The sequence below is a fragment of the Heteronotia binoei genome, chromosome 2, assembly GCF_032191835.1.
Source record: "Heteronotia binoei isolate CCM8104 ecotype False Entrance Well chromosome 2, APGP_CSIRO_Hbin_v1, whole genome shotgun sequence".
NCBI classification, from domain to species: domain Eukaryota; kingdom Metazoa; phylum Chordata; class Lepidosauria; order Squamata; family Gekkonidae; genus Heteronotia; species Heteronotia binoei.
The window spans coordinates 13,463,993-13,482,012 of record NC_083224.1 but is presented as its reverse complement, the minus strand read 5'-3'; the positions used below and the strand labels follow the sequence as shown (position 1 = coordinate 13,482,012).

Below are 18,020 nucleotides of genomic sequence, written 5' to 3'. Positions count from 1 at the left end.
ATGGCTGCCCCAAGGCCATGCCAGCAGGTGCAAGTGGAGGAGTGGGGAATCAAACCCGGTTCTCCCAGATAAGAGTCCGCGCACTTAACCACTACACCAAACTGGCTCTCCTGCCTGGTTCTTTTAATGGGAGGTGCCAGGGATTGAACCGGGGACCCTTCCGTATGCCAAAAAGATGCTCTTCCCGGTGCCCAGGCCCCTCTGCAACCTTCCCACTTGCATACAGAGCTCCAACTTCCATCTGCACTCCACCCCCAACCCCACACTTTCCCGGCTCTGCAAAAAAAAAAAAAAGCAAGGAAGCCAAGTGTTGCTTCCGCTGAACTTTTGAACTGCGATCCTATTCCTGAAACTGAGATCCTTTGTTACTTTTTTCAGCCACCTCAAAGCAGCTCTTCTCCACAGTTACACTCAATGAGACCTACTCTTTTTCCTCTCAACTCCCAGCCGCTCTCTTCACTGGACTTTCGTGGCTTTCAGCTCCCCAGCATTCCATCACCTCCCATTGGTCACTCCCAGGGGGAGGCAGAACCTACCCTGCCCACCACCCCATGCTCCAGTCAAGGCCTTTCCCATCACCTCCTGCTTGGTCCTTTTAATGGGAGGTGCCAGGGATTTGAACCTGGGACCCCTTCTGCATGCCAAGCAGATGCTCTGTCACTGAGCCAGGGTCTCCAGTCAAGCTTTCCTGTTACCTCCTGCCTGGTCCTTTTAAACAGATGCTCTGCCACTGAGTCAGGGTCGCCGGTCGAGGTCTTTTCCATTACCTACTGTCTGGTCCTTTTAACAGGAGGTGCCAGGGACTGAACTCTCTAAGTTGAGTTTTTTAACCTGCAGCTCCCACATTCTTTTCTTAGCTCAGGAAACATGGCTCCAGAGCAAACTAATTCATGCCAGTAGCTCGCAACTTCAAATGCCAGTAGCTCACAAAGTAGAATTTTTGCTCACAAGACTCCACAGCTTAGAGGGAACGCTAGTCCCAGGAGCATTGCCTGGGACCAGCGTTCCCTCTAAGCTGAGTTAGCGTGAGCTAGCTCACAGATTTTTAGCCTCCAGCTCGCACATTTTTGTCTTAGCTCAGGAAGGATGACCCCAGAGCGCACTCATGTATGCAGCAGCTCACAACTTTAAAGCCAGCAGCTCGCAACTTTAATGCCAGCAACTCACATAGTAGAATTTTTGCTCACGAGATTCCGCAGCTTAGAGGGAACCGTCGCCCGGGACCCTTCTGCAAGCCAATCAGACGCTCTGCCACTGAGGCAGGGTCTCCGGGTCAAGAACTTTCCCATCACCTCCTGTCCGGTTCTTTCAACCGATCGAACCGGGGACCCTTCTGCAACCTTCCCACCTGCGAACAGAGCTCCAACTTCCATCTGCACCCCAACCCCACCCCCACCCCTTCCCCGGCTCTGCAAAGATTTCAGCTCCCCAAGTCGAGAACTCCCACCCTCCCCCCACCCTTCCGGGCTCTCCTTCTGCTTCCACCTCGGAGACTCCCGCCTTTCAACACCGTCTCTGGACTCCTCCCAACTGGCAAAAGGAGGCAGAGCGATGGGCTCCACTCCACTCCAGCCAGGCCTCGCCCTCAGCAGGGTGTGGGAACAGCTCCAACAGCAGCCCCCCCTCCCACAGGCCGTCTCTTCCCCCACCGCCACCGGACACACAAAAAATGTCTTCCACTCCCTGCACACAGAGCTCTAGCCCAGGGGTGGCTCAACTATGGTTTGGGAGCCGCATGTGGCTCTTTCAACCATATTGTGCGGCTCTTGAAGCCCCCACTGTCCTGTCGGCAGGCTTGGAGAAGACAGGCCGGGCGTTCTATCATTAAACGGGCCACCCCTGCACTGCTTGCACTGTACTGATTCTTTGGAACCAAGAGAGCCGGGATTTGAATACCTAGGTTGGGACAAGCGGGCCGAATCGATCTGTTAATACCATCTTTGCCCCTCCCCCACCAAATGTGAGCTGTGGCTTAATTGTCTTCATTTTAAACTGTTTTAAATTGATTTGATTGTTTTATTGGCGGCTTGGAGAATGCATTTAAGTTTAAAGTTGCTTCCTTTCCACCTCTCCCTCCCCATGTATTTTCCTCCCTCCTGTCCTTCCTGCCTCGAGCTGACGGCTTGGAGAAGTGCATTTAAAGTTAAAGTTGCTTTCTTTCCCTCCCACCCTCTCTCCCTGAATGCATTCAAAATTAAAGTTGCTTTCTTTCCCTCCTTCCCCAAATGCATTCAAAGTTAAAGTTGCTTTCTTTCCCTTCCTCCCTGAATTCATTCAAAGTTAAGTTGCTTTCTTTCCACCCTTCCCTCCCTGAATGCATTCCAAGTTAAAGTTCCTTTCTTTCCCTCCCTGAATGCATTCAAAGTTAAAGGTGCTTTCTTTCCCTTCCTCCCTGAATGCATTCAAAGTTAAAGCAACTTTCTTTCCCTCCCTGAATGCATTCAAAGTTAAAGTTGTTTTCCTTCCCTCCCTTCCTCCCTGAATGCATTCAAAGTTAAAGTTGCTTTCTTTCCCTCCCTTCCTCCCTGAATGCTTTCAGAGTTAAAGTTGCTTTCCTTCCCTCACTCCCTGAATGCATTCAAAGTTAAAGTTGCTTTCTTTCCACCCCTCCCTCCTTCCTCCCCATCTATTTTCCTTCCTTTCGGCTCTCCAACCTCGGACGTTTGTTCAAAGTGGCTCTTAAGTTAAGAAAGTTTGGCCTCTGCGGGAAGGAGAGAGGCGAGGGCCACACGGGGAAGAAGTCCGGGCCTCTCCACGCCAACCCCCTCCCGCCCGGCCCACATTCAGGCGCGACCTCCGGGACCCGCGTCGGCCGCCTTCAGACGTGACAGAGCGAAGACACGGGTCCACCGTCTCCGCCGCGGCTTCCTTCCCCCCCGGAGGGAGGCCCGAGGCCTGCGCGGCTCCTTACCCTGGCTGGCGCTCTCCATCTTGCCCAGGCCCCGGAGCAGTTGCGCGGCTACGGAGGGCGGCAACTCGGGCGCCGTGACGTCAGACGCCGCCCGGCGGAACGCCCTATCAGCGGCGGGGGAGCCGCGCCCCCTTCGCTTCCGTACACACGCGGCGCTTCCGGTCTCGCGAAGGGCGGCCGTTCCTGACGTCATCGCTAGGCACTCAAGAGGTACAAGACGATACTCCCTTCTTTGAGACACTTCCGGATCCCAATGGGATCCCCTCCGCAATGAGCGGCTTCGAGTGTCATCTTTTGAACTCAGCGTCTCCTTCCATAGCAGGTTGGCTTTGCTCTCTAAGGCCTGGCCCAGCGTCTCTTGTCACTTTTGAACAAAGCTTGAGTCCAATCAGGCACCTCTAAAACCAGCAATGTTTTATTCTAGCTTTCGTGTTGCTACGGTTGCCAATCCCCAGGTGGGATCCCCCGGTTTGGAGGCCCTACCCCTGCTTCGGAGTCATCAGAAAGCAGGGAGGGAAGGGAAATGTCTGCTGGGCACTCCGTTATTCCCTATGGAGACCGATTTCCATAGGTATAATGGTGAATTGATCCGCGGGTATCTGGGGCTCTGGGGGGTGCTGTTTTTTCACGTAGAGGTGCCAAATTTTCAGCATAGCATCCGATGCCTCTACCCAAAAGAACATCCAAGTGTCAAAAGAATTGGGCCAGGGGGTCCAGTTCTATGAGCCCCCAAAGAAGGTGCCCCTATCCTTTATTTCCAATGAAGGGAAGGCATTTAGAAGGTTTGCGGTCCCTTTCAATGTGATGGCCAGAACTCCCTTTGGAGTTCAATTGTGCTTGTCGCACCCTTACTCCTGGCTCCACCCCCAAAGCCTCCTGGCTCCACCCCCAAAGTTCCCGGATATTTCTTGAATTGGACATGGCAATCCTGGAAGCTTCGCAATGCGTGGCTCTGAGCTTCATCCTTTGAACTCAGTGCCCCCTTCCAGGAAAGGGTGGCTTTGCTCTCTAAGGCCTGGCCCAGTGTCGCTTGTCACTTTTGAACAAAGCTCGAGTCCAATCAGGCATCTTTAAAACCAACAATGTTTTCTTCTAGCCTTCGCACAGACCTTTTCCCATTTGTTTTTGCAGAGGAGAGATTCTTTGAAAGCTCCACAAGGACTGGGGTATTGGACTAGGGATCCAGATTCAAATGCCCACTCTGCCATGGAATGGTTTGCCAACCTCCAGGTGGCATCTGGAGAGGGTTGCCCAGGGCTCTTTTTGTAGAAAAAGCCCAGCAGGAACTCATTTGCATATTAGGCCACACCCTCTGACATCACCATGGTTTCCACACAGGTTCTTTGTGGGAAAAGCCCAGCAGGAGCTCATCTGCATATTAGGCCACACCCCCTGACATCACCATGGTTACCATACAGGTTCTTTGTAGAAAAAGCCCAACAGAAGCTCCTTTGCATATTAGGCCACACCCCTGACATCACCATGGTTTCCATACAGGTTAATTTGTAGAAAAAGCCCGACAGGAGCTCATTTGCATATTAGGCCATCCCCCCTGACATTGCCATAGTTTCCATACAGGTTCTTTGTAGAGAAAGCCCGACAGGAGCTCATTTGCATATTAGGCCACACCCACTGACATCACCATGGTTTCCATGCAGGTTCTTTGTAGAAAAAGCCCGACAGGAGCTCATTTGCATATTAAGTCACACTCACTGACATCACCATGGTTTCCATACAGGTTCTTTGCAGAAAAAGCCCGACAGGAGCTCATTTGCATATTAGGCCACACCTGCTGACATTGCCATGGTTTCCATTCAGGTTCTTTGTAGAGAAAGCCTGACAGGAGCTCATTTGCATATTAGGCCACACCCCCTGATGCCAAGGCAGCCAGAACTGCGTTCCAGTGTGTTCCTGCTAAAAAAAAAGCCCTGGGGTTGCCAATCCCCAGGTAGGGACAGGGGAATCCCCCGGTTTGGAGGCCTCTCCCAGCTTCAGGGTCATTAGAAAGTTGGGGGGGGGAGGAAATGTCTGCTGGGCGCTCTATGAAGATTGATTCCCATAGGGTATAATGGAGAACTGATCCACGGGTATCTGGGGCTCTATGGAGGCTGTTTTTTGAGTTAGAGGCACCAAATTTTCAGCATAGCATCTGGTGCCTCTCCTCAAAGCACCCCCCATGTTTCAAAAAGATTGGACCAAGGGGTCCAATTCTATGATCCCCAAAAGAAGGTGCCCCTATCCTTCATTATTTCCAATGGAGGGAAGGCATTTAAAAGGTGTGCGGTCGCTTTAAATGTGATGGCCAGAACTCCTGTCAGAGTTCAATCATGCTTGTCATACCTTTGCTCCCGGCTCCACCTCCAAAGTCTCCTGGCTCCACCCTCAAAGTCCGCAGACATTTATTGAATTGGACTTGGCAACTCTACTTCTGTTGCTATAATAGTTGATCACCAAATGACCAAGATCAGTTCCCCTGGAGGAGGAGGCTGAAGATTTATACCCTGCCTTCTCTCTGAATCAGAGTCTCAGAGCGGCTTACAATCTCCTATACTCCCCCAAAAACAGATACCCTGTGAGGTGGGTAGGGCTGAGAGAGCTCTGACAGAAGCTACCCTTTCAAGGACAGCTCTGCGAGAGCTATGGCTGACCCAAGGCCATTCCAGCAGGTGCAAGTGGAGGAGTGGGGAATCAAACCCGGTTCTTCTAGATAAGAGTCCGCACACTGAAACGCTACACCAAACTGGCTCTCAGCTGAAAAAACAGCTGAGTTGGAATGTGGACTCTATGGCATTATACCCAGGGGCTTTTTTGGAGCAGGAATGCACAGGAACGCAGTTCTGGCTGGTTTGGCACCAGGGGGTGTAGTCTAATATGCAAATAAGTCCCTGCTGGGCTTTTTCTACAGAAAAACCCTGGGAGCAATGCTAATTCTACCATAGAGTTTTCATCCCAAAACCAGAGCATCTCCCAGACATGCCCCACACCAATGTTTCCTCTAAACTGTGGAGTCTTGTGAGCAAAAACTCTCCTTTGGAAGTTACTGGCACTAACGTTGTGAGCTACTGCATACATTAGTGTGCTCTGGGGCTACCCTTCCTGAGCTAAGGCAAAAATGTGTGAGCCGGAGGCTAAAAAACTGCAAGCCGCCTCACACGAACTCAGCTTAGAGGGAATCCGGGCCTACACCACCTCCAGGTCATGCTGGAAGTAATTTGGGCATGTTGCTGAAACATTGGGTGAGGCTCCCTGCTCTTGATAGGCCCCCTCCCCATCCCCCACCAGCTGCCCGGGGGCACCCGGCAACCCCCTCGCATTGGCAGTCTTTAAGAAGCAGCTGGACACTTGTCAGGGGTGCTGTAGTCCAGGGGAGTCAAACATGCGGCCCTGGGGCTGAATTAGGTCCCCGGAGGGCTCCTATCAGGCCCCCGAGCAACTGGCTGTCATCTGCTTCCTTCTCCCTCTCTCTTGCTTCCTTCTGCATCACAGCTTGCTTTGCAAGGCTTGTTCAATTGCACAGGAGCTACGGAGCAAAACCTCTGTTTTCTCCATTGGCTGAGGTTGGAGAAAGGGGGGAGGGAGAGCTTGTTTTTCCAGGCCCTCTCAATCTCACAGCAGAGCTACTGAGCCAAACCTCTCTCCCTTCTATTGGCTGAGGCTCCTCCCCTTCATCCCCTGGGGAAGGAAGGAAAGCGCCACAGCTTCCTTTGCTCAGTTTCCTGGATCCCATGGGAGAAATATAAAGCAAGCACATTTAAGACCAACGAGTTCTAACGTTTTATGCATGTTTTAAGTTTTTAAATATATATATTTAATTATGTTTGTCTGTGTCCTTTATAAAGTTTATATCACAGCTACCTGTTCTTAAATAGGTACGCATGTGGCTTGGCCCAACATGGCCCGGCCCAACCCGATATGGCTCAGCTCGACAAGGTCTCATATATGTCAGATCCGGCGCTCATAACAAATGAGTTCGACACCCCTGCTCTAGGCTGATCCTGCATTGAGTGGGGGGTGGACTAGATGCCCTCTATGGCGCCTTCCAACTCTGTGATTCTTCCATTCTATGAACCCTAGAAAAAATGTGTATGCGCATGACAGCTTATACCTTGAATAAAACCTGTGATGGCCTGGACTCAGATTTTGTTCTGCCTTTTCCAGTGACTCTTGTCTTCTCATAACATAACAGAAGGAACAAATATCCTTATAAAATAAACAACAAAGTAGCACACGTTTAACTGTTTTGAGTGCATTGAGAATGATAGAATCATAGAGTTGGAAGGGATCTCCAGGGTCATTTAGTCCAACCCCCTGCACAATGCAGGAAACTCACAAACCGCTCCCCCTAAATTCACAGGATCTTCATTGCTGTCAGATGGCCATCTAGCCTCTGTTTAAAACCCCCCAAGGAAGGAGAGCCCACCACCTCCCAAGGAGGAAGCCTGCTCCACTGAGGAACCGCTCTAATGATCAGGAAGTTCTTCCTGATGTGGAGCCGGAAACTCTTTTGATTTAATTTCATTTGATTGACAAGGACAAAACATTGAGAATAGGGGTATGTGAATATTACCATACCAGAAAAGCGGACATTTGTGTTATTTATAAATCCACTTCATATACTAAAAGACTTTAAAAACCTCTCCCTTTCCCGGTTTGGTGTAGTGGTTAAATGTGCAGACTCTTATCTGGGAGAACTGGGTTTGATTCCCCACTCTTCCACTTGCACCTGCTGGAATGGCCTTGGGTCAGCCATAGCTATCACAGGAGTTGCCCTTGAAAGGGCAGCTGCTGGGAGAGCCCTCTCAGCCCCACCCACCTCACAGGGTGTCTGTTGTGGGGGAGGAAGGTAAAGGAGATTGTGAGCCACTCTGAGACTCTGAGATTCGGAGTGGAGGGTGGGATATAAATCCAATATCATCATCGTCGTCGTCTTCTTCTTCTTCTTGTTATACCTCCTCTGGACAGTAGATGGCACCACAAAGCCATATATTTCTTTCGTCTATGGCCCCCGCTACAAATGTTATTTAATCTAAATCTACAGATATAGACATCAGTATCTCGGTTTAATGTTTTGGCAGAGACTCGAGGAAACCCACTGCAAACTCTGACTCACTGGAAAAATGATTCTTGTGTGTGGTGTCCTTGACAGGTGCAATCGGCTAAAATAAAGCTCACCTCTTTAAAAGCGAGAGACAGGAATGGTTTCTGATGGATCCTTGCTGCTTTTAGAGACATCTGCCTGCCAATTTACAGACTTCCTGCAACCCTCTCTTCCGCTTTCATGTCCCTCCACAGGATAGGAGTCAGTTATTTGTTTTTGTGTGGTATTTAGCTGTCTCAGGGGTTCCAATTAACTGTGGCTGGGGAAGGGAGGGGGGGTGCCTTGGAGCAGAACTTGAACAGCCCATCTGTCGGGAATGCTCTAATTCTGGATTGATTGGCTGCAGGCCTCAGATTAAGCAGGAGTTCACAGGAGCGCAGCTCCTGAACCTTTCTGTGGGTTCCCCCCTCTTCCTCCCCACCTACCTTGTCCATTGAATAGGAAGTGCAGCTGCATAACAATCCCTGGATTAGGAAAGCGGGCAGCCAGCCAGCCACCAGGGGCTTTGCCACGCCCCCAGAAGCCCTCATTAACCCCTGGAGAAGCTCACGCCACCCTTTCTCCACTTATGTGATTTTGGGCACTGGGTGGCTTGCTGGCCTTTTGACTGGGGGGGGGCAAGCCCAGGAGAGCCCCAGGCAAGCGAGGCCTGCTTGGGCTAGCTGGATCTCTAGCCAGCCCAAGCAGGCCTTGCTCACCCGGGGCTCTCCTTTCTTGAATTGGGTTGCTTTTGGCTGGGGGGGATATGCTAATGAGTTATGCTAATGGGTTCCAACACCTATTTTTCTACAAAACGACCCCTGATTGGCTAATTGATTTCACAAAATGTATACCCCACCTTTCCCCCCCTTCATAAGGGACACAAAGGCAGCTACCAAAACATACGTAAAAGAATCACAGTCTCAAAACCATTAAAACCAACAGGAATGCACACATCATTCAAATAATTAAAAAACAGAGCTAAAATACAAGAAGAAGAAGAAGATATTGGATTTATATCCCGCCCTCCACTCCGAAGAGTCTCAGAGCGGCTCACAATCTCCTTTCCCTTCCTCCCCCACAACAGACACCCTGTAAGGTGGGTGGGGCTGGAGAGGGCTCTCACAGCAGCTGCCCTTTCAAGGACAACCTCTGCCAGAGCTATGGCTGACCCAAGGCCATGCTAGCAGGTGCAAGTGGAGCAGTGGGGAATCAAACCCGCTTCTCCCAGATAAGAGTCCGCACACTTAACCACTATACCAAACTGGTTTTGTTTTTTAATGAAAACATTAAAAAACAAAACCAAGAACAATAAAGACCTTTCAGCAGGAAGTCGGAATCATGGAGGGAAATGACAAACAACCACAAAATGTCTTCACTTGCAGGTAGGAAGAGACGGAGACAGACAAATTGCCCTTTCTTACACAACTCCTTCAGAGAGCCAGTTTGGTGCAGTGGTTAAGTGTGCGGACTCTTATCTGGGAGAACGGGGTTTGATTCCCCACTCCTCCACTTGCAGCTGCTGGAATGGCCTTGCGTCAGCCAGAGCTCTGGCACGACTTGTCCTTGAAAGGGCAGCTGCTGGGAGAGCCCTCTCAGTCCCACCCGCCTCAAAGGTGCCTGTTGTGGGGGACGAAGGGAAAGGAGAATGGCCAGTTTGTTGTAGTGGTGAAGTGTGTGGACTCTTATCCGAGAGAACCGGGTTTGATTCCCCACTCTTCCACTTGCAGCTGCTGGAATGGCCTTGGGTCAGCCAAAGTTCTTGCAGAGATTTTCCTTGAAAGGGCAGCTGCTGGGAGAGCCCTCTCCAATTCCACCCACCTGTGAGGGGGAGAAGATAAAGGAGAATGGCCAGTTTGTTGTAGTGGTGAAGTGTGCGGAGTCTTATCTGGGAGAACCGGTTTTGATTCCCCACTCCTCCACTTGCAGCTGCAGGAATGGCCTTGGGTCAGCCAGAGTTCTCGCAGAAAGGGCAGCTTCTGGGAGAGCTCCCTCAGCCCCACCCACCTCACAGGATGGGGGAGGAAGATGAAGGAGATTGTGAGCCGCTCTGATGAGACTCTTGAGTGGAGGGCGGAATATAAATCCAATGTCGTCATCTTCTTCTTCTTCCCCGGGGAAATGCTGATGGCCACTCTGGGGTCAGGCAGCAATTTCTCTCCAGGACTCTATTTTTAGTTGGATATATCAGGGATTGAACCTGGGACTTTCTGTTTACCAAGCAGATGCTCTACTGAGCCACCGTCCCTCCCCTAGTGGGGAGAGATAGTTGTGAGTTTCCTGCATTGTGCAAGGCGTTGGACTAGATGACCCTGAAGGATCGTCTGAGTCTATGATTCTATTATTCTCAGTCTCCCTGCAGGGAGAATTCCAAAGTTTTGGTACCATGACGGCTGTTTCCCGGACTGCCACTTCCCTAATCTCAGAATTGTCTGTGCTGAACCACAGTTGGACTAAAGGGCCTCGAAGACCCTGAGTCTGTGATTCCATAAGTTACAACATCCCCAGTCTTTTACGTGGTACACTCAGAGATTTCAGACCTAGAAACCTATCTCAAATAGGGTTGCCAACCTGGCCACAAAGATCAGTTCCCCCGGAGAAAAAGGCTGCTTTGGAAGGTGGATTCTATGGCAGTTTGGTGTAGTGGTGAAGTGTGCGGACTCTTATCTGGGAGAACCAGGTTTGATTCCTCACTTCTTCACTTGCACCTGCTGGAAGAGCCTTGGGTCAGCCATAACTCTCACAAGAGTTGTCCTTGAAAGGGCAGCTTTTGTCAGAGCTCTCTCAGCTCCACCCACCTCACAGGGTATCTGTTGCCAGGGGAGAAGATAAAGGAGACTGTAAGCCGCTCTGAGTCTCTCATTCAGAGAGAAGGAAAGGAAAGGTCCCCTGTGCAAGCACCAGTCGTTTCTGACTCTGGGGTGACGTTTTCACAACGTTTTCACAGCACACTTTTTACGGGGTGGTTTGCCCTTGCCTTCCCCAGTCATCTACACTCCCCCCCCCCCAGCAAGCTGGGTACTTATTTGAGCGACCTCGGAAGGATGGAAGGAAGGCTGAGTCAACCTGGAGCCGGCTATCTGAAAACCCAGCTTCCGCCAAGGATCGAACTCAGGTCGTGAGCAGAGCTTAGGACTGCAGTGCTGCAGCTTTAACACTCTGCGCCACGGGGCTCTTCTCATTCAGAGAGAAGGATGGGATATAAATCTGCAATTCTTCTTCATTATACCCAGGCCTCCTTTTGGGGAGGAGCTCATGGGAGTGGAGCTCCGGAACCTCTAAATTTTATTACGTTCTTTCTTTCTAACCCCCCCCCCCAAAAAAAAACCACACTTGCTTCTGGGCTTCATTGTTCAAACCCCCTGTGAGAATCTGGCTGAACTCTAAGATCGAACAAACTTTCTCATATTTCCCCCCCACAAAAAAATGGGGAAATAACCAAAACATGCACCAAACCACTATGATTATTCAAGTAGATTCAGTGCACATTTAGGTTACAATCAAAAGTAGAGAAAGAAGATTTATCTAAAGAGTACTTTCCCTACAGTCCAATTCAAGAAATATCTGGGGACTTTGGGGGGTGGAGCCAGGAGGCAAGGGTGTGACTAGCATCACTGAACTCCAAAGGGAGTTCTGGCCGTCACATTTAAAGGGACCTCATGCTTTTTAAATGCCTTCCCTCCACTGGGAATATTGAATAGGAGCACCTTCTTCTGGGACTCATAGAACTGGACTCCCTGGTCCAATCCTTTTGAAACATGGTGGGTATTTTGGGGACAGGCACTGGATGCTATGCTGAAAATTTGGTGCCTCTAGCCCGAAAAACAGCCCCTCCAGAGCAAATTTGGTGCCTCTAACTCAAAAAACAGTCCCTCCACAGAAACAGCCCAGAGTTCGGAAGGCCCCGGCTGGCAGCTCAGGGAAAGGCAGATTTCCGAGAGGTCTGCCATCAACAGCCGTTGGATCCCTGCCAGGTTAGCGGGGCCATCGCATCCATCCTAAGAAGCCTCCGTCTCCCAGGAGAGCTCATTAGCTCACAGCGAACCCAGGCCTCTCGTCTGCTCCTGGGTCCCTCGTGCTCCTGAAATCCCATGTCGAGTCAGAAGGCACTCAGAAGTGTAGATCCAGTTCCCGCCGTCCATGCCACATCTTCGAGAGTGGTGCTGCCGCTCAGAAAAAAGGGTAATGACAACTTCTCCCACTGAGGTCAGCCACGCTCTCTCCAGATCTTGGCCTTTCTCCTTGGAGGCAAACAAGACTCCTGCATTTATTTGCTGTCACCAGTTTGGCTTTTAAAAACCTTTCCACTGCCAAGAAGAGGTTTCTTGCCACTGAAATTCCGTCGGCCAATTGCCAATGTTAATTATTAACAGGGCTTTTTGGTAGAAAAAGCTCAGCAGGGATCATTTGCATATTAGGCCACACCCCCTGACACCACCATTGTGTATCACAGGGGACTTGTTTTTTTGTAGAAAAAGCCCAGCAGGAACTCATTTGCATATGAGGCCACACTCCCTGGCATCACCATTGTTTCACACAGGGCTTTTTTAAAAAGAAAAGCCCAGCAGGGACTCATTTGCATATTAGGCCACACCCCCTGAAACCACCGTTGAATCACACAGGGCTTACTTTTTGTGGGGGAAGCCCAGCAGGAACTCATTTGCATATTAGGCCACACACCCTGAAGCCACTATTGTATCACACAAGGGTTGCTTTTTTGTAGAGAAGCCCAGCAGGAACTCATTTGCATATTAGGCCACACCCCCTGATACCAAGTCAGCCGGAACTGTGTTCCTGTGCGTTCTACCTCAAAAAAAAAATCCCTGATTATTAATACTGTGATTGTGTTTTTTATAACATATGCCCTTCATATGTGTCTTTTCACATTTTATCATTTATAATGCCTCTGCTGAAGAGCTATGCTTGGCTTGGCTTTGCACTGCTCATTATTAGCCCCTGTAAGTTTCGAGTGGACTGGAATGTGCTCACAGGCGAGCACTTGGCCTTGAAACGCAGGTGGTTATCAGAATCTTTGGAAAGAATGGCTTGGAGTGTTATTCTCATAGAACGAGACTGAGTGACTATTGGAGGGGGGATTGAGAGCATAATAATTCAAGAGCTTTTGCATGCCTGGTGTTGCTGATGTCGTTAATGGTCATACCGAGTATAAGGGTCTGGCCTTACCCTCTGATGTCAGTTCTAACAAAGAACGTCTTGCTGTGAACGTGAATCTTTTCAATAAAGTCCTTCTTTGATTCAAATCAAAGAGGCTGAGTTGATGAGAGCTGCACAGAACTTGACATAAAACCTGCCTTCCTTCGCTGCTCTGATTCAACAGGGCTCTTCTTTTACGTAGGGGTGCCAATTTCCAGGTGGGGCCTGGAGAGCTCCTGAAATTAGAGCTGATCTCCAAGTGACAGAGACCAGTTCTCTTGGAGAACATGGGTGCTGTGAAGGGTGGAGATGTGGAAGAGCGATGTGGCACAATGTGGGTAGACAAAAGGTCGGAGTGGGCATACTACATCTGCTGTATTAAGATGAGATGGGTCCCCACAGAGAAAATGGTTGCTTTGGAAGGTGATGGTATTGGACCATGCTGAGGCCCCTCTTCTCCTCAAACTCAACCCTCCTCACAAAAATCTTCAAGCATTTCCCAACCTGGAGCTAGCAACCCTACGATCAATGGACCCAACCCCCAAACAGATACTGGTTTTAATTACTTGAATTGCTACACCTGGAGACTTTCGGGGTGTATCTTTGCTATAACTTATAGCAGGGGTAGCCAAATTGTGGCTCAAGGGCCACATGTGGCTCTTTCATACATATTGTGTGGCTCTCAAAGCCCCCATCACTCTGTCGGCCAGCTTGGAGAAGGCATTTCTCTCTTTAAATCACTTGAGAGTCAGTTTGGTGTAGCGGTTAAGTGCTTGGACTCTTATCTGGGAGAACCGGGTTTGATTCCCCACTCTTCCACTTGCACCTGCTGGAATGGCCCTGGGTCAGCCATAGCTCTCATAGGAGTTGTCCTTGAAAGGGCAGCTGCTGTGAGAGTCCTCTCAGCCCCACCCACCTCACAGGGTGTCTGTTGTGGGGGGAGAAAATAAAGGAGATTGTAAGCCGCTCTGAGACTGATTCAGAGAGAAGGGTGGGGTATAAATCTGCAATTCTTCTTCTTCAAGCCAAACCAGCTGGCAGCTTGGAGAATGCATTTAAAGTTAAGGTTGCTTCCTTTCCACCTCTCCCTCTCTCCCCGTCTCTTTTCCTTCCTTCCTTCCTTCCTTCCTTCCTTCCTTCCTTCCTTCCTTCCTTCCTTCCTTCCTTCCTTCCTTCGTCTTGCGGCTCTCAAACATCTGACATTCCCGTCTCATGGCTCTCAAACATCTGCCATTTATTCTATGTGGCTCTTATGTCAAACAAGTTTGGCCACCCCTTACATAGGATATGGCATCTCCCGAGCTTGGACAGAAGAGCGGAGTGGGAAAACACACTTCAATGGGAGAGCTTGTTTTAAAAAATCCTTTACACCATGTAATGAACATTATTGTTTGTGCAATCAATGCAGATGGCAAATACCCATGCCAGACATTACAAGTCATGTCCTCACTCTCCCCCCCGCCCCAGCCCTTTCCAGGTCTCCCGTTATTCCTACCTCCAAAGAAGTGTGCCTGCACACAAAAGTTTATACCTGGAATAAAACTTTGTCGGCCCTAAAGGTGCCCCTGTACTCAAACTTTGTCCTATTGCTTCAGCCCAACATGACCACCCACCTGAATCCATTTCCATCTCAATGTATCTGAAGAATGGTATTTGCACACAAAAGCTTATACCGCAAATAAAACTTTGTTGGTCTTAAACAGGGGTGGCCAAACTGTGGTTCGGGAGCCACATGCAGCTCTTTCACACATATTATGCAATTCCCGGAGGTCAATGAGGAACTTAATGCAGACTGACTCTCAAGTCTTCCCTATGCTGGTCTTATGGGGACTGTTATTCCCAGCTTTTTGTTCTTTAAAAAGTCACCTTCTAAAATGGTTGCGTTATATAGTGCATACATATGTGTTTTATCTTTCTGTGCAAAGAAAGTATTTAAGTATTTTCATAAACACGTGTGTGTAATATTTGCTCATGTCTTGAGGCTCTCAAACCTCTGATGTGTGTTCTCTGTGGCTCTTATGTTAAGCAAGTTTGGCCACCACTAGTCTTAAAGGCGCCACTGGACTCAAACTTTGTTCTATTCCTTCAGCCCAAAACGGCGACCCACCTGAATCCATTTCCATTTCAATGTATCTGAAGAAGGTTGTTTGCACACAAAAGCTTATACCGCAAATAAAACTTTGTTGGTCTTAAACAGGGGTGGCCAAACTGTGGTTCGGGAGCCACATGCAGCTCTTTCACACACATTATGCAACTCCCGGAGGTCAATGAGGAACTTAATGCAGACTGACTCTCAAGTCTTCCCTATGCTGGTCTTATGGGGACTGTTATTCCCAGCTTTTTGTTCTTCAAAAAGTCACCTTCTAAAATGGTTGCGTTATATAGTGCATACATATGTATTTTATCTTTCTGTGCAAAGAAAGTATTTTAAGTATTTTCATAAACACGTGTGTGTAATATTTGCTCGTGTCTTGTCTTGAGGCTCTCAAACCTCTGATGTGCATTCTCTGTGGCTTTTGCGTTAAGCAAGTTTGGCCACCACTAGTCTTAAAGGTGCCATTAGACTCAAACGTTGTTCTATACCTTCAGCCCAAAACGGCGACCCACCTGAATCTATTTCCATTTCAATGTATCTGAAGACGCGTGTTTGCACACAAAAGCTTATACCTGGAATAAAACTTAGTTGGTCTTAAAGGTGCCGCTGCACTCAAACTTGGATCTCTATTGTTCCTTCTCAAGATAGCGTTCCATCTGACCCACTTCTGCTAAGCTGCTTCCTTAGTAACTTCAAAATGATACTTGCTAAGTTGGGAGGAAGAGCTTTCCAAGCTTCACTCAGATCTTGGAGGCCACCGGAAAAAAAATCAGGTTCCTCATATTTCCACCATCTCTCAACACAATTGTCTAGAGGAGGTGAAACGAAACTTGGCGTCGCACCCCCATGCCCTGCCGCATTGCTAGCAAGAACAATCAGCTATCACCTACATTTAGCGTTGTGTTTCTCTCCCTCCCCTAAAAGGCATGTATCATTACTGGAAAAACACAATAGGGCCTCATTGACTCAGAATTCTTTCTCACTCTTTCGATGTGTCTCTCTTTCTTGTATTCCCACCTTCTCTACTCCATCTATAACTTCCAAGGCATCTGGAAATCATGGGGTTTAAGTAGAGACCAATGCGGGGCCTCTATGTTTTTCATGTGCTTCTTGGCTAAAAAGACGGCTATCTGCTGCTTCTCCTTGGAAGCCATCGACTTCCCGACCCTCCACGGGAAATGGATTTCGGGACCTTGGCTCGACTTGTAGTTCTGTAGCTCCCGGAGACACCACGCCTCGTCGATCTCATAATGGCGGCAGACCGCCTGCTCCTGGCAAGGGTTGGCGGCTTTGAGCCATTCGTAGACGGCGAACAGACCTTCTTGCGTCATGATGTCCGGGTAGCGATGCTCCAGCAGCTGGACCAGCAGCTCGTTAGCCCTGTTGTACCGGACGTTGATGATCTGGTCGTCGAGATCAGGACAGGTGGTGATAACCTCGTCCTGGGTCCTTCGGATCAACAAGACTGGCCCCAAGTACCTGCACAGCTGTTCGCCCACGTTGAGGTTGAAGTGGTCCTTCACCGTCCGCACCACCAACTTCTTCCAGCTCTTGGGCATGACGTTCAGGGCTAAGGGAAGCAGGTCGTCGAAAGTGGCGTCCAAGACCAAGGAACCGAGCAACGGGTAGGTCATAGCAGCCCAGGTAGCCGAGTAGCCCCCTAAGGACCATCCGTAGACAATGATGTCTTGTAGCTTGAAGCCCAGCCGGCGGGTCGCGTACTGGATCACCACGTCCACTGCGTTGGCGTCGTTCTGCGGATAGGGCTGGCCCGTGCTGCCCCCGAAACCTGGGTGGTTCCACCCGAGCACGGAATATCCGGTCTGCAGGGGGGTGGAAAGGCAACCCCACTCGTAGAAGCTGACGTTCCCCTCGCAACAGATCACCAGCTGCTTCCCTCGACCCTTCGCGGAGCCCATTGCTGTCATCCTCCTGTCCACAAACATGGTGTCGATCTTGTTCCCGTCCCGAGCCACCAGCTTGGCGCGTCTCCCGTTGTAGTCCCTCTGAAGGCGAGCTTGACCCTTTGCCAGGATCGGCAACAAGGCTTGGTTCAGGAGGAACATGGAGCCGGGGTAGAGAAGCCAGCGGCCTAAGGAATGGGCCATGACGTAGCTGGCCAGTTGGCTCGGGAGTTGTTTGGCAGTGCTGAGGAAATGCCAGCAGGTAGCCTGGTCTCTACCCGGCCTGTCGACGAACGCAGACGCCGGTAGACACAGTTGAGACGCCGCTTTGACGAGGATCTGGCGCCCTCGGCCTCGGATACAGCCTCGGGCATTGCCGCCGTTGCTGGGTTCATCCCACTGGAATTCGATGGGCCAGGTCCCGGATTCGAAATTGTAACTGGCCTTGAAATAGATTTTGAAGACATGGGCGAGAGCCTTTGGGAAACACAGGACACACATGGAGAGAGGCGGTGGTTATCTTCCATGAGAGATAGGGATGACGTTTGGTTTTTTTTTTTTTTGTTCGTTTCTTTTAAGAAAAAGAAAAGAGGGCAAGGAAAGTAACCCCCCTAGCGGAGGTTTACGATCAGAGCAGGAGTGACAGCCCTTTTTGGTGTGCCCTTAACTTCAAAGGCGCATGATGTTACCTGTAGAACTTGCTGGTTCTTTGGCCATAATGAAGCGACACCGGTCCAGCCGGGGGACCTCTCAGGAGACATCCCCGGGTGTCAGAGAGGTGTAACAATCAGTGACGTCACCGTCCTTTGTGAAAGCAACTAGTAAGCATGCAGTTTGGATGGTAGCCACTAGAGGCACCCTGGAAGCAATTTCCAGTGG

General features: G+C 49.9%; 2 protein-coding genes across 5 annotated transcripts in view; both read right to left on the bottom strand.

The window, feature by feature from the left end:
• The window catches only part of TPD52L2 (TPD52 like 2), a 67,425-nt gene extending 64,351 nt beyond the window's left edge, over positions 1 to 3,074 (bottom strand). For all 4 annotated transcript variants that reach the window (XM_060230597.1, XM_060230598.1, XM_060230599.1 and 1 more), the window contains exon 1: positions 2,912 to 3,074. In XM_060230597.1, coding sequence (XP_060086580.1) covers positions 2,912 to 2,930 — 19 coding nt within the window. In that variant the 5' untranslated portion in view covers positions 2,931 to 3,074. The remainder of the gene's footprint in view (positions 1 to 2,911) is intronic.
• A 13,147-nt stretch (positions 3,075 to 16,221) lies between these two features.
• On the bottom strand, positions 16,222 to 17,697 carry LOC132567526 (protein ABHD16B-like). Its single transcript, XM_060233206.1, has one exon. It carries the CDS (start codon positions 17,640 to 17,642, stop codon positions 16,269 to 16,271), a length of 1,374 nt encoding a protein of 457 aa, XP_060089189.1. The 5' UTR covers positions 17,643 to 17,697; the 3' UTR covers positions 16,222 to 16,268.
• Positions 17,698 to 18,020: the final 323 nt, after the last annotated feature.